The sequence below is a fragment of the Rhipicephalus microplus genome, chromosome 9 (assembly GCF_043290135.1).
Source record: "Rhipicephalus microplus isolate Deutch F79 chromosome 9, USDA_Rmic, whole genome shotgun sequence".
NCBI classification, from domain to species: domain Eukaryota; kingdom Metazoa; phylum Arthropoda; class Arachnida; order Ixodida; family Ixodidae; genus Rhipicephalus; species Rhipicephalus microplus.
The window spans coordinates 5,043,804-5,057,163 of record NC_134708.1 but is presented as its reverse complement, the minus strand read 5'-3'; the positions used below and the strand labels follow the sequence as shown (position 1 = coordinate 5,057,163).

Genomic DNA, 13,360 nt, shown 5'->3' with positions numbered 1-13,360 from the left:
TGAAGTCTGTGTACCTAAATTTTAGTGCATGTTAAAGAATCCCTGGTGGTTTAAATTTTCGGCGCCCTCCACTATGGCATCGCTCGTAATTGTGGTCATTATAGTGGTTAATTAATTATTATTAGTGCTCTGTTTTGAGTCTATGGCATAAAAGCAACATTAGCTATGATTCAACATGTTTAGTAGTGTTGTATCTTCGTGTGTGCATAAAATGTAGAACTAGACTTATGAACTTGCTCAGATTCTCTTTGGTATGCATTTTCTATGAAGGCTAAAATGCTGTGGGCCCGTGTGCTCAGATTTAGGTGCACGTTAAAGAACCCGAGGTGGTCATAATTTCCGGAGTGCTCCACTGTGGCGTCTCTCATAATTATGTGGTGGTTCTGGGACGTGAAACCTCACATATAAATTAATCAATAAAATCAATCAATCAGATTATCTTTCTTAAAAGAAATCGGAATCTTTCACTGTAGAGTAGCTGAGGACATGCCACAGTAAGGATATGCGACATGTGCGTACAGTCTGTTTCTCACTTGGGGGAAATCTCGGATTGCATGACATGTGGTGCAGTTAGCGCTGTACTCACGTGCCGCCATAGCAGATGATACGGTGTAACACTGCAGCCCTTCAAGTGTCTGCGCATGCGCAACCTACTGCCAATGCGCGACTGCAGCACTGGCCGCACCGCGATTCATGTGTTCCGAGATTTTCCCTAAATGTGAAACAGGCTGTACAGGCAGAGCTTGACTACAGGAGCTGAATGGTTGGTCCGTAGGGTGTTACGATAAATTTTTTTATTTTGTTTCCAGTACAGTTTCTAACTGGGTATTATGAAAAAATGCAAAGAAAATTCAGCGTGATTCATGTTGGCGCATTTGTAACTGCAGTGATCGTGTGTTTTTCTTTCTTCCCAGTGCACTGCCGTGCTGACCGAGACTAGTGCAGTCAAGACACTGACCAAGACTAGAGAGTTCAAGACCTTCACCGAGACCAGTGCGCCTATAACATTTGCCGAGACTGGGGCACCAAGGGCATCGCCAGCTAAGGAAGCAGCAGCTGACGAAGTGTCATTACCCGATATAGTCCGAAGTGGAGCCCTGAGGATAGATCGTTGGCTGTTTGTGGATATTGCAACAGGACAAGAGCACAGTTTGGATGAAGCTGTTGCCAAGGGGCTTCTGGATTCAAGGCTCAAGGCTACTCTCTTGGAACCTTGTGGCATCAGGGATGCCTCAGGCACAGAGCTGAATCTGCGTGATGCCATCAATAAACGGCTGTACGACCCTGAACGGGCCACTCTCCTGAGCCCCAAAAGTGGCCGACCAATCACTGTTGAGGAGGCCGTTCAGCTTGGGATTATAAAGCGTGAAAAAGTGGTGTACTTGCTTAGGCTTCGTCTGATCAGGATAACTGAACTGTCGCTAGCTGAGGCACGCGATCGGGGCCTGGTGAATCTCGTCACTGGCTTCGTTAACGATCCCAATACTGGTATCCCGGTACCTCTTGACGAGGCATTCGCTAAGGGTTGGTTGGTACGTGAACGGGTTGAAGATAGTGAAGGCATGACTTTATCATATGCTTTAGACACTGGGCTGGTTGACGATGCCACTGGGAAGCTGAGAGACCAGCACTCTGGGGACCAGTACACTCTGCGTGAGGCGCTAGCACAGGGCCTCCTCTCGGCAGACACCGCAGAAGTGGCAGACACACGTGAGGGAACATTAGTGACACTGCCTCGAGCCCTGCGTGATGGGCTCTTGCTTGATACAGGCCGATATGTCAATCCTGCCACGCAAGAGCAACACACACTATCTGAGGCACGAAAGCAACTTTTGCTGAATCCTCCGTTGACTCTCAAGGATGCTCACGATCGTGGTTTATTGGATGAGGATGGTCAGGTGAGAAATCCATGGACTAGCACCTGGATGACCCTTCTTGAAGCCGTTTCAATTGGTTTGCTAGACCCTTATGTCAAGTGCATTGTGCACCCGAGAACTCAGGAGGCACTGTCACTTTCTGAAGCTCTTGCTCAGGGAGTTCTTACACCAGATGGCAGATTTGTCAATCTGGCGACACGTGAAGTGCTCACCCTCAGTCAGGCAGTGCGCCTTGGGTTTGTTACATCTGTCTGCCAGAAAACAATATTTAATGTCTCATCCTTCCAAGACCCAACATCTGGGAAGAGCCTTAGTTTCAATGATGCTGTAGCGCAAGGTCTTTTAAATCCTAAAACTGGGGTTTTCACATGCAAGGACACTGGACGCGAAATTCCTTTTGAAAAGCTTGTTGAAGAGCAGATCATGCAGCCTCAAATTTTTGAGATGTTTTGCAGGAAAATTGGCTTAAAGGATGATACTGGACGAGAGATGACTCTCTCAGAGGCTCTGTTTGAGGGTCTCATTGATCCAAACACTGGCCAAATACGCGACAGAAAAACAAAGCTTCCCATTCCCCTGAAGGAGGCACTCGCAAAGGGAGTGATCACACCTGAAGGGGCTGCACTTTTACGTGGCCTGCTGAGAATCACAGTCAGCACTGCTACTGTGACTAAGACTATCACTCGCTATGTCACTGTGTCATCACATGGTTCACAGGACGCGCCATTAACTGCAGAGGATCAAACGCTGCAGAATGCCGTGCAAAGTGGCCTGCTCAGTCCCGATACAGAGTGGCCCAAGGATATGGGTGACCTTGCCAAACGAACACCAGTCACTCCAGAGCCAATTCGGAGAACTGAGGCCCACCTTGTGTATGATGACACAGAAGACATCACCGGAGAAGGAAGTGTGTTGCAAAGCAGCAGGAGGGTTGTGAATAAGCATTTGCAGACGTTTGGAGAGTATGGTGACATCACAGATCAGGTTGATCAGCTTTTGAAAGATGTCCCACAGGAGCCCACTGCGACAGATTCAGGCTTACCCAGGACAAAACTTGGAGGCTCGCCACCTAAAGAAGCTCCTGATAAGGATTTTTCAAGGCAACCAAAGGAACGCAAGGTTCCTATTTCTCACGCACCACCTTTGACTGCAGATGAGGAAGAAAGCATGCACACGGTCACTTATCACGTGACATCGAGGCACGAATTTTTTGAAAAGTCTCGCGTTTTTCATGACACGCATGCAGGTAAACTCAAAGAAAAATCAGATGAACTCGCTGAAGGCATTTTCGACCGTGAAACAGACCTATCTAAGAGACCAGACGCACAGGCCAAGCCTGACAAAGTTGCTGAGACAAAGGACAGGATACCGACAAGCACAGGGGTTAAGCGGCCTGGTGACACATCACCTGTGAAAACAAGGAGCCCAACAAAAACTCCAGCCAAGGGCACAAAACATCCCACTAGTGACAACACACAGTCTACACAACTAGGCAGGCCTTCAATGTCTGAATCTGTTACTGGCAAACCAGTCTTAAAGACCTTGTCTGAGAAGCACGATGTTTCAGAGCACAAGAGTGTTGAAGATGTTAGAGTTTTAGTGACCCAAACATCCACGAAATTCGTTGACATTGGCCAGCATGAGAAAATTTCGCCAACTAAGGAACCGGAGCAGATCAAACGAACACAACCATCCCCACCAGCTGTGTTACCTAAAGGCAAGAAAACCCTGCCTTTGGGTCAGACGCCATCTGAAGGCAGCCCTGTAACAACAAAAGAGCCATTTACCAAACATGAACTGTCAGAGGATGTTACAGGAAATGAGCCAGTGCTCATCGAGGAAATGCTAGAGGAAGTTCTAGAAAAATCTCAAATGCGTGATGACCTTCCAGGTGGGCGACTGAACGGTGGCCCAGAAATGAAAAAACCTGACGCTTTCAAATCTCCTACGAAACAAAAGTCTCCTCCATTACCAAAAAGCAAAGTGTCGCCATCAAAAAGCCCACAAGAAATTCAGGATGTCTCTCCAAGGAAGACTACGCCTGAAACAGTGGAGAGAAGGGATGTATCTCCGTCAAAGCAAAAGGAGCCCTCGATACATCACAGCAAAGCCTTATCTAAAGGGAAGTCACCCGATACCGGAGCAGTACCAGAAAGAGATGTCTCTCCTGTGAAAAAGGCTATATCGTCACCTGAAAGGAGAGATGCGTCCCCACCTAAAAAAACAATTGGGGCATCCGACATCAAAGATGTGACTCGTACAGAAGTTGTTCTCACAGTGGAAAACAGAAGTCCATATAAACTGAGACAGGCAGAACCTTTATCATCAAAAAAAGCTGTGTCACAGTTGCTGAAGGGAGCTGAAAAGCCTGATGATAAAGATGGCCTTCCGTCAAAAATTAAACCCGATGCATCCGGTATGAAGGATGTGTCACCAGTAGAAGAGATGACTGAAACACCAAGTCACCAAGGTAAACCTGCATCAAGACAGGAGGCACTCAAAAGTAGAGAAACATCTCCGTCTAAACAAAAAGAGCCTTCAGATATGTCGCCAACAAGAATGGTCCCTGCATCGCAAAATGAAAAGATGCCCTCTCTGAGAAAGGGTGCTAGAACACCTGCAGATGATGACACTACATGCAAAATGATGATACATGGGCAACAGCAAAGAGATGAAAGAGATATTTCCTTACTGGAAGAGGTGACCACTACACTGGAAGTCCAGGAAACTTCACTACCCGAAAAGATGCCTGGAACACGGGAGGGAAGAGACGGATCGCCATTAAGGAAAGTACCTGTTGAACCAGAGGGTAGGGACATTTCCCCACGTAGAAAATCACCAACATCACCAAGCAAGAAGGACGTTTCCTTATCAGAAAGATCTGGAATGCTGAAGGAAAGAGATGTGTTGGCACCTAAGGAGTTGTCCAAGTCTCCAGAGAAGAAAGATGCGTCACAGCTGAAGGAGGCACCTCTGTTTCCAGGAAGAAGAGAAGCGTCCCCTCCAAAAGGGGTGCCAGGATCTCCAGAGGATAAAGAGGCACTTCGATTGAGAGACATTTCAGCACCAATGGGCAAGAAAGTGACCACACCAGAAAAAATGTTCGATGATTTATCAAAAGAGGTGTCTCCACTAGAAAAGGTGCCTGAAATGCACGGAGGGAGAAATGTACCGCCATTGAAACAAAGTCCGGAATTGCCGCATTCAAGAGACTTCTCCCCACCTAAAAGGGTGTCAGGGGTGAGAGAGGTGTCACCATTGAGGAAGCCACCTGGTGGCCCAGTAGGAAAGGATGTATCATCTGCCAAACATGAACCTGTTTTGCCAAAGCAGAGGGATGGCTCTCCATCAAGAAGTATTCCTGTAACACAAGAAGGAAGGGTTGAGGCCCCACTACAAATGGCACACGAAAAACCAGAAACTAAAGATACTTTGCCTTCTAAACACGTGTCCGGAACTCCAGAAAAAAGGAATGCGTCACCGCCAAAAAGGAGACCCGAAGCAAAAGTGGATAAGGCAGTTTTTTCATCCGGAGACGCACCGAAAACTCTAAAAGAAACAGAAGTGTCTGCAGTGCGAAAGACACCTGGGATGCCAGAAGACAGAGATGGTTCATTACCTAAGAGCATTTCAGCATCACCCAACAGACGGGATGTGTCACCAACCAAGAAAACTTCTGTTTTACCAGAGGATGCACGCAGAGAGGGGTCCCCATTGAGTAAAGCACCTGAAATGCCAATAGGCAGACCTATGTCACCATCTGAAAGGGAGCCACTGCAAACTGTGCCTGGTTGCCTCAAAGACAGAGATGAGTCTCCAGTTAAAAATGTGCCTGGAACATCAGAGGGTAAGTTTTCGCCATCTAAAAGGGTTCCCGGTTCACCAGATCAAAAGGATGTATCCCCATTGAGAAAAATGCCAGAAACAGCTGAGGACACTCCTTTGGGTACATTTCCATGCACAGAGGGACCCAAAAATAGAATATTACCAGAGAACCAATTGTCTGAGCAGATGGAAAGCATCGACACGTCTGTGACTTCGAAGGTGGCAGAAACATTGGAAACCAGAATTCAATTTTCAGGAGAACAGACGGCACCTGAGACACTAGAAGGCAGAGATGTTTCGCCATCGAGAAAGGCACCTGGGCAGAGAGGTATGTCTCCTCCGAAAGAACCAGCTGGAACATTGAAAGGCAGTGATGTACCACCACTGGAGAAAACCCCTGAAAAGAGCGAAAGCAAAGATATTGCTGCAGAAAAAAAGAGGCCGACTTTATCGAAAAGCAGGGACAGCTCCCCGCCAAAAAAAGTGCCTGGAGTCAGAGGCACATCTCCATTCAAGCAGAAAGGACCTGAGACACAAAAGCCCAGAAATGTGTCCCCAGGGGAACGAGCACATGAAACATCTGAAAGAAAACATGCTTCTCCAGAAAGAAAGCCACCTGAAATGCCTGAGCAACGAGATATCTGCACGACAGAAAAGGCACCTGAAATGCCAGAGAGCAAGGATGTACAGCCGTCTATGCAACAAAATGTTCCTGAAACACCTGATACTGCAGGGAAGTATCCCTATGTGCAAAAGATTCCTGAAGAACCAGGGCAGAGACATGCATACCCGCTGAGAAAGGTGCCCGAAACACTGCAGAAGAAAGATGAGCCCACACTTGAAAAAATGCCTGGAAAACCAGAAACCAGAGATAGGTCCCCACCAAAACAGAAGCGAGATATGTCCCCACCAAAACAGAAGCTACCTGAAGCAACAAAAGACAGGGATGCCTCGCCATCAAGAAAAGTTCAGTCAAAGCCAAAGAGCCGTGAAGCTTCTCCTTCAAAACAGACGGCACCAGAAACTGTGAAACCATTGGAAACATTACAACCGAAGGAACCAATGCACGAAGTCACTGAGAACAGACATCCTAAATTTGAAGTAGAAATTCTAGACATTCCTCCTGGTGGATGGTATTTGAAAGACGCTATTGAGCAGGGATTGTTTGATGCCAAGGAAGGACTGTTTCTTATACCAGGCACTGACAGGCTGGTGTCCTTAGAAGAGACTTTGAAAATGCAGATTTTGAACTCTGATTCAGCAACCGTACATGAGTTTGGATCAAAAAGAACTCTTACACTGACAAGAGCCCTCGAAAAGAATCTACTTAGTGCAACGGGGCATTACCATGATGCAAGTACAAAGCAAACATGGACCATGGAAGAGGCAATAAAGCGTAAAGTTGTGATTCTGCTGCAGCGTCCGGATAGTGCAGCTCCTGGGCATGGGCCAACAAGGTCTATCCATGTCACAAGGGTTGTCGGTCAGCCAGACATAGTGGAGGTGAAAGCTAGAGAGCTGGAGGCATCCAAACAAGACTTTCCAAAGTTTTCTGAGCTTGAGCACGAGGAACCTTCAGCTGATTCCAAAGGCCCGCAGTACAGAGCTCCTGGCACAACCTCAACAGTAGCCAGTATATTGAAAGACAGTGTGGACGATGAAGGAATCATTATTCGAGAAACAAGCACACAAAAAGAAATCAAGTTAAAGGATGCAGTTGGAAAAGGTGTAATAGATTTAGGTAAAGACTCTTACACTGACAAAAGCACTGGCCGCAGTTGGAAAATTGAAGAAGCGATCAAAACAGGCATGCTTGCCATTGTTGGTGCACCACTTCTTTTGGGAGCCAAGGCACTCGGAGCTCTCAGGGAATCGGCCACTGATGAAGTGGTTCACGCAACAGCTACGTCTTCTGAACCAATTCGTACAACTCATGAAATCACCAAAGTGGTTCGACACACAAGTTTGCAAATCAGGGATGCTACTACTGGCCGAGAGGTGCCCTTAGAAGAAGCTGTGGCATTGGGGCTCATCAGCGAAGAATCTGCCAGAGAACTGCAGGATGGTGCGAAGACCACCACCGAGCAGAGTGTGCACACCACAACCTCAGTGCTCGTCACAGACCCTGTGACTGGAGAGACCATGACCCTTGCTGAGGCTCTTGAGCAGGGCTGCCTTGACTCAGAAACAGCTGCTAAGCTTCAGCGGGGTAATGTCACAGGTGTTGTGACCAGTGTACAGACCTGTCTTGAGGGTTCAGGCAAGGGAAGCACAGTGGCATACCAAGAATTGCTGAGTGCTCCTAGGGAAGTGACGAGCAAGCATGTGGAAGAGACGCGGTACGCCGTGCCTCGCTTTGAGGTTACTCTTGGCAGGGCAACATCGTCCCAGCAACCCACCTTGCAGAAAGTGCGCAGACTGGTAGTCAGCCCTAAAGAAGCTCAAAGCAAAGGGATAGCTGACAAGGGATTAGTGCTTGAACCCCAGCAGGGCCGCTGGTTGCCTCAGAGTGAAGCTGAGGCTGCAGGTCTTGTCGACGCTCACACAGGGGACGTGCTCGTGCCTGTGGGCCGGCCACTGTCATTGCCAGAGCTCGTGGAACAAGGGCTTGTGGAGCCAGTATCCCAACAAATTGTTCATCCTGAAACTGGGGCTCTCTTAACAATGGAAGAGGCTGTTTTGTGTGACATTGCTAATCCCATGTCTGTTGTACCGGGACCGGAGTTCCCATTGACTTTGGAGGAGGCACTTGTCTCTCAGGTCATTGACAAAAAGTCTGGTTCTCTCACAGTGGCACCAGATTCTTCGGTGACTCTGGTGGATGCTGTATTGAAGCTCAAAGTATTTGACAAGCTTCACACACCCAAGTCTGTGATCCCTATACCAATGCTTGCCCCAACTTTTCCTGTTGCATTGCGCCGTGGGTATGTTAACGTAACTGAGGGCACGTACACTCACCCAGTAACAAAAGAAACAATGATATTGGAGCAGGCCATTAAAGATGGCTTGCTTTTGCCAACTCCCTCAATCCCCACACAGGATAGCTTGCATGTATGTGAAGCAGTTAATCAAGGCTTGATTGACCAGACCACCTTCACCATGAAGAATCCCCTCACTGGGCAAGATGTGTCCATAGAGGATGCCATGGACTCTGGTCTTTTACAGCTTCTACCATTCAACAAAGCAAAATTTACATCTTATAGCGATGCAGAGCGCAGCATCAGATACATTGCTCCTGTGCTTTATCGTACTACTGTAATCAGAGGCACCACCATCATCATGAGGCCGGGTTACACTATGCCAGAACCAGGACGTGTTCAAAATGTGGACACTGGTGAAGTTTTCTCATTAGATGAGGCTAAAGAATTAGGAATTGTTCAGGTACAAGAATCTGTGGAAAAGCCCAGCTTGTTGGAAGCTGTGCAGCAAGGCATGGTTGATTTAGAGCGAGGCCTCTACTTTGCAGATGGTACGAGTCTTCCGATTAGTGAGGCATTTTCTTCTAACCTCATAGCTCGGGACAGCACAGGCTCATTACACCCTGGCAAGTACACCCTTATTCAACTCTTTGAACTGTACTATGATGATGATATGCATTTGTTTTGGGTTCCAAACAGTAGTCAGCCTTTGAGCCTTGATGAAGTGACAAAAGCTGGATATCTTGATCTAAGCACAGTGCTGCTTGACATTGATGAAGGTCGTATCTTTACTGTTCAAGATGGTATCAGCTCGGGCTTCATTGAAACTGAAACGGAAAAACTTATGAGGCATGGCCGAGAACCCATACTCATATGGGAAGCCATTAAATCTGGGTTCTTGGTGGCTATTGATGCGCCCTTACTTCCAATGTTGCCAAGAAGATTTGGACGTGTGGCAGATTATGAGACTGAAGATATCAATGGTCGCTTATTTCTTTCAAAGCAGCATTCACCAGAAACTCAGCCTGGTCAAGCAAGAGCCGGAGGCTCTATTCATACCGAAGGATCCCCAGTGCCAAAGCGGCCAGCCAGGAAAATACGAACAGAGTCTCCTGGCAGCAAGAGGACGGCAACTAGCTCACCGTCACCAAGCAAGGAAGTTGCACCCAAGTCTCCAACAAAGGAAGTTGCATCCAAATCTCCAACCAAGGAAGTTGTGTCGAAGTCTCCAACCAAGGAAGTTGTGTCGAAGTCTCCAACCAAGGAAGTTGCGTCGAAGTCTCCAACCAAAGAAGTTGCGTCGAAGTCTCCAACCAAAGAAGTTTTGTTTGAGGCTCCTACAAAAGAAGTTGTGTCCAAGTCTCCAACGAAGGGAGTTGTGTCCAAGTCTCCATCAAAGGAAGTTGCACCCATATCTCCAATGAAGGAAGTGTCACCAAAGTCTCCAACAAGAGAAGTTGAAACCGGGTCTCCATCAAAGGAAATGTCACCCAAATTGCCAAGAAAGGAAGTTACACCCAAGTTGCCAACAAAGGAAGTTGCATCTAAGTCGCCAACAAAGGAGACAGCACCCAAGTCGCCAACAAAAGAGACAGCATCCAAGTCGCCAACAAAGGAGACGGCATCCAAGTCGCCAACGAAGGAGACGGCACCCAAGTCTCCAACAAAGGAGACGGCACCCAAGTCTCCAACAAAGGAGACGCAACCCAAGTCTCCTACAAAGGAGACGGCACCCAAATCGCCAACAAAAGAGACTGCACCCAAATCGCCAACAAAGGAGATGGCACCCAAGTCACCAATAAAGGAAATAGCACGGGAGTCTTCAAGAGAGGAAGTTACATCTAGGTCTCCAATGAAGGATGTTGTACCCAAGTTGCCAACAAAAGAAGTTCTACCCAAATCTCCTGAGAATGAAGTTGCACCCAAGTCACCAACTAAGGAAGTTGCACCCAAGTCTCCCACGAGGGAAGTTGCATCCAAGTCTCCCACGAAGGAAGTTGCATCCAAGTCTCCCACGAAGGAAGTTGCGTCCAAGTCTCCCACAAAGGAAGTTGCATCCAAGTCTCCCACGAAGGAGGTTGCACCCAAATGTCTAGAGAAGGAAGTTGCATTGAGATCTCCTAAAGAAATTTATTCTATTAAGGAAGCACCTTCAACGCTTGTTTCTAGGGAAGCTGCGTCAAAATCTCCGTCTTCAGCTAAAGCAACTTTTCCAAAGTCTCCAAATAAGGAGGAATCTTCTGTGTCTCCAGACAAAGAAATCCAAAAGTCTCCAATAAAGGAAGTGGCTCCAAAATTTACAGAGAAGGAATCGCATGCAACCCCCACATTTCCAACGAAGGAAACTGTTCCAAGATCACCCGACAGGGAAGTCAAGCTGAAGTCTCCAGCTAAAGATGCGCGTGCAACCCCCACATGTCCAACGAAGGAAACTGTTCCAAGATCACCCGACAGGGAAGTCAAGCTGAAGTCTCCAGCTAAAGAAGTTGCACGAAAATCTCCAGCAAAAGAAGTTTCACCAAGGGTTCCAGTCAAGGAGGCTGGTACAACTACACCAGCTAAACAGACTCCTCGAAAATCCCCGACTAAAGAAGTCTCTTCTAGACTGCCACTAAAAGAATCTTCTCAAAAAACTCCACCCAGGGAAGACTTCTCAAAGTTGCCAGTCAGGCCTACAGATCGGAGAGCACCGGCAAGGGTGCCACCTGGTCACCTGGATGAAACTGAGGGAGAGATTTTGCCAACTACTGAAGTGTCAACCTTCAGTAGCACTGAAGTAGTTGTGAAGCAGACATTCACAGAGTACCGTAAGGACTACGAAGCAGAGCTGGTTGTAGGGCAAAAACTGCCTCTGCGCACCCTTGTACAGCGAGACGCAATGGCACCTCGGAACTTTTTAGTGTTTATTCCTAGCTCGGGACGAACAGTGCGCTTGGAGGACGCACTAGCCACGTGGCAGGTCACTGAAGACAACATTGTGATGGTGCGAAGCATGAATGAACTAGTGGTGATGGACCAGGTTGCTCCTGAATTCACGTTGGATTCTGCCACATCTGAAGGACTGTACGACACGAAACTCAAAACTTTTACCAACCCCAAGACGAAGAAACCAATCTCTTTTTCTGAATTTGTAGCCAGAAAATTTGTTGACTTTTCCAATGTCACTGTTCAAGATTTCAAGACTAGAAGGATGATTACACTGGAGGAAGCTCTGGAGCGAAACATTATAGACCGAGAAACTGGACAAATGGTGCATCCAGAAACAAAGAAACCTGTTTCCTTCTTTGAAGCGAGTGTCTTGGGCTGGATTGTTTGGGAGACCACGGTTGTCACCCAGACAGGGCAGCTGACTCTAGCTCAGGCTATTCGAGGGCTCAGCTTTGACCAAGAAAAGGTAACTTTTTGCCACCCATTGCTGCAAGGTGTCTATGGGTTGCATGAAGCGCTTTGTGATCATGTTATAGACCCATCTTCTGTGTTGGTTTACTCGAGAGAGCAGGATACTGTCATACCTTTGACAGAGCTGCCAAGCTACCTTGGCAGCCTTGACTCAAACAGTTACATTCATCCTTTCACAGAAAAAGTTTTGAGCTTAGATGATGCCTTTGCATCTGGGTACCTGCTGTCAGATAGTCATGCACTCAGTATTCCTGTCGCCTTGGAGAGAGGAATGTATGACAAATGCTTGAAATGTTTCACTCATCCAATTTCACAAGAGCAGCTAAACATCTTGCAAGCTGTTCAGCAGGGCATCATAGATGGGTTTGGAACAGTTGTGGTAGACCCTGAAAGCAACACACATATTCCCCTTGTGCGTGCCATAGAGATTGGTGTTGTTAATGTAAATGATTGTAGCGTAGCCTCACTGCCTTTGGAGCTGGCCATCTGTCAGGGCCTGGTGGCAGACAAGTCTAAGTGCCCATCTGGTGACATTCAAGACCCCACTACCGGAAGGCCCATTGGACTGTGGAGCGCAGTACGAGAGGGCTTGATTGATGCCGAGCGCCTGCGAGTGCGGGCAGGGGAAGGTCGCCTAGTCTCTTGCTCTGAGGCAGTACGGTTAGGTCTCCTAGAAGGTGCCAGTGGCTGCTGGACGGGGCCTCCCCAGCTGACTGCTGATGAAGCACTTCGTTGGGGTTTCCTACTTGACTCGGCCATACCCATGCCTCTGCAGAATGCCCTGGCGCTTGGTCTCTACTGCTCGGGCACTGGCACCCTACGCCGGCCTGGGGGAAGGGGACCGTCACTCACTGTGCAGGATGCTGTGCTTGAAGGTATTCTTGAACCAGATGTGCTCACTGTCAAAGTGGCGCACAGTGGAGAGATGCTGTCCTTGACTGAGGCTGTGGGTGCGGGTCTCCTTGACCCCGTTGCGGGGACAATTTTGGACACTGAGTGCAATGCCACTGTGGACCTTTATGAAGCCATGGGCAGAGGTCTGGTTCTGCCTGTGGCCAAAGTTCTGCCCCTTTTGGATATTGTGCTGAAAAATTTCTACTCTCCCGTCAGTGGGCTAATATCCAGCCCCTTTTGTGAACGACCACAGTGCCTTCGGGATGCTGTTCGGTCAGGCTTTGTGAGCACTGGTTCAACCATGGTCTATTCAGGAGACTGTTTGATGTCATACATAACTGCTGTAGATTGTGGCTTATTGGATGACCGAGCAGGTGTTCTGAGAGTCCTTGGAGGTCCAATGGACCTCAGGCTAGCCTTTGAAAGATGCCATTTGCTTGACATTTC

The 13,360-nt window shown here is 47.9% G+C and overlaps 1 protein-coding gene across 13 annotated transcripts in view; it reads left to right on the top strand.

Annotated features, from left to right (window-relative positions):
• The window catches only part of shot (dystonin-like protein short stop), a 710,700-nt gene that overhangs the window by 168,782 nt on the left and 528,558 nt on the right, over window positions 1-13,360 (top strand). For 12 of the 13 annotated variants that reach the window (XM_075874376.1, XM_075874375.1, XM_075874379.1 and 9 more), the window contains one exon: window positions 915-12,014. The exons of the other annotated variant lie outside the window; for it this stretch is intronic. In XM_075874376.1, coding sequence (XP_075730491.1) covers window positions 915-12,014 — 11,100 coding nt within the window. The remainder of the gene's footprint in view (window positions 1-914; window positions 12,015-13,360) is intronic. 13 annotated transcript variants of the gene reach the window in all.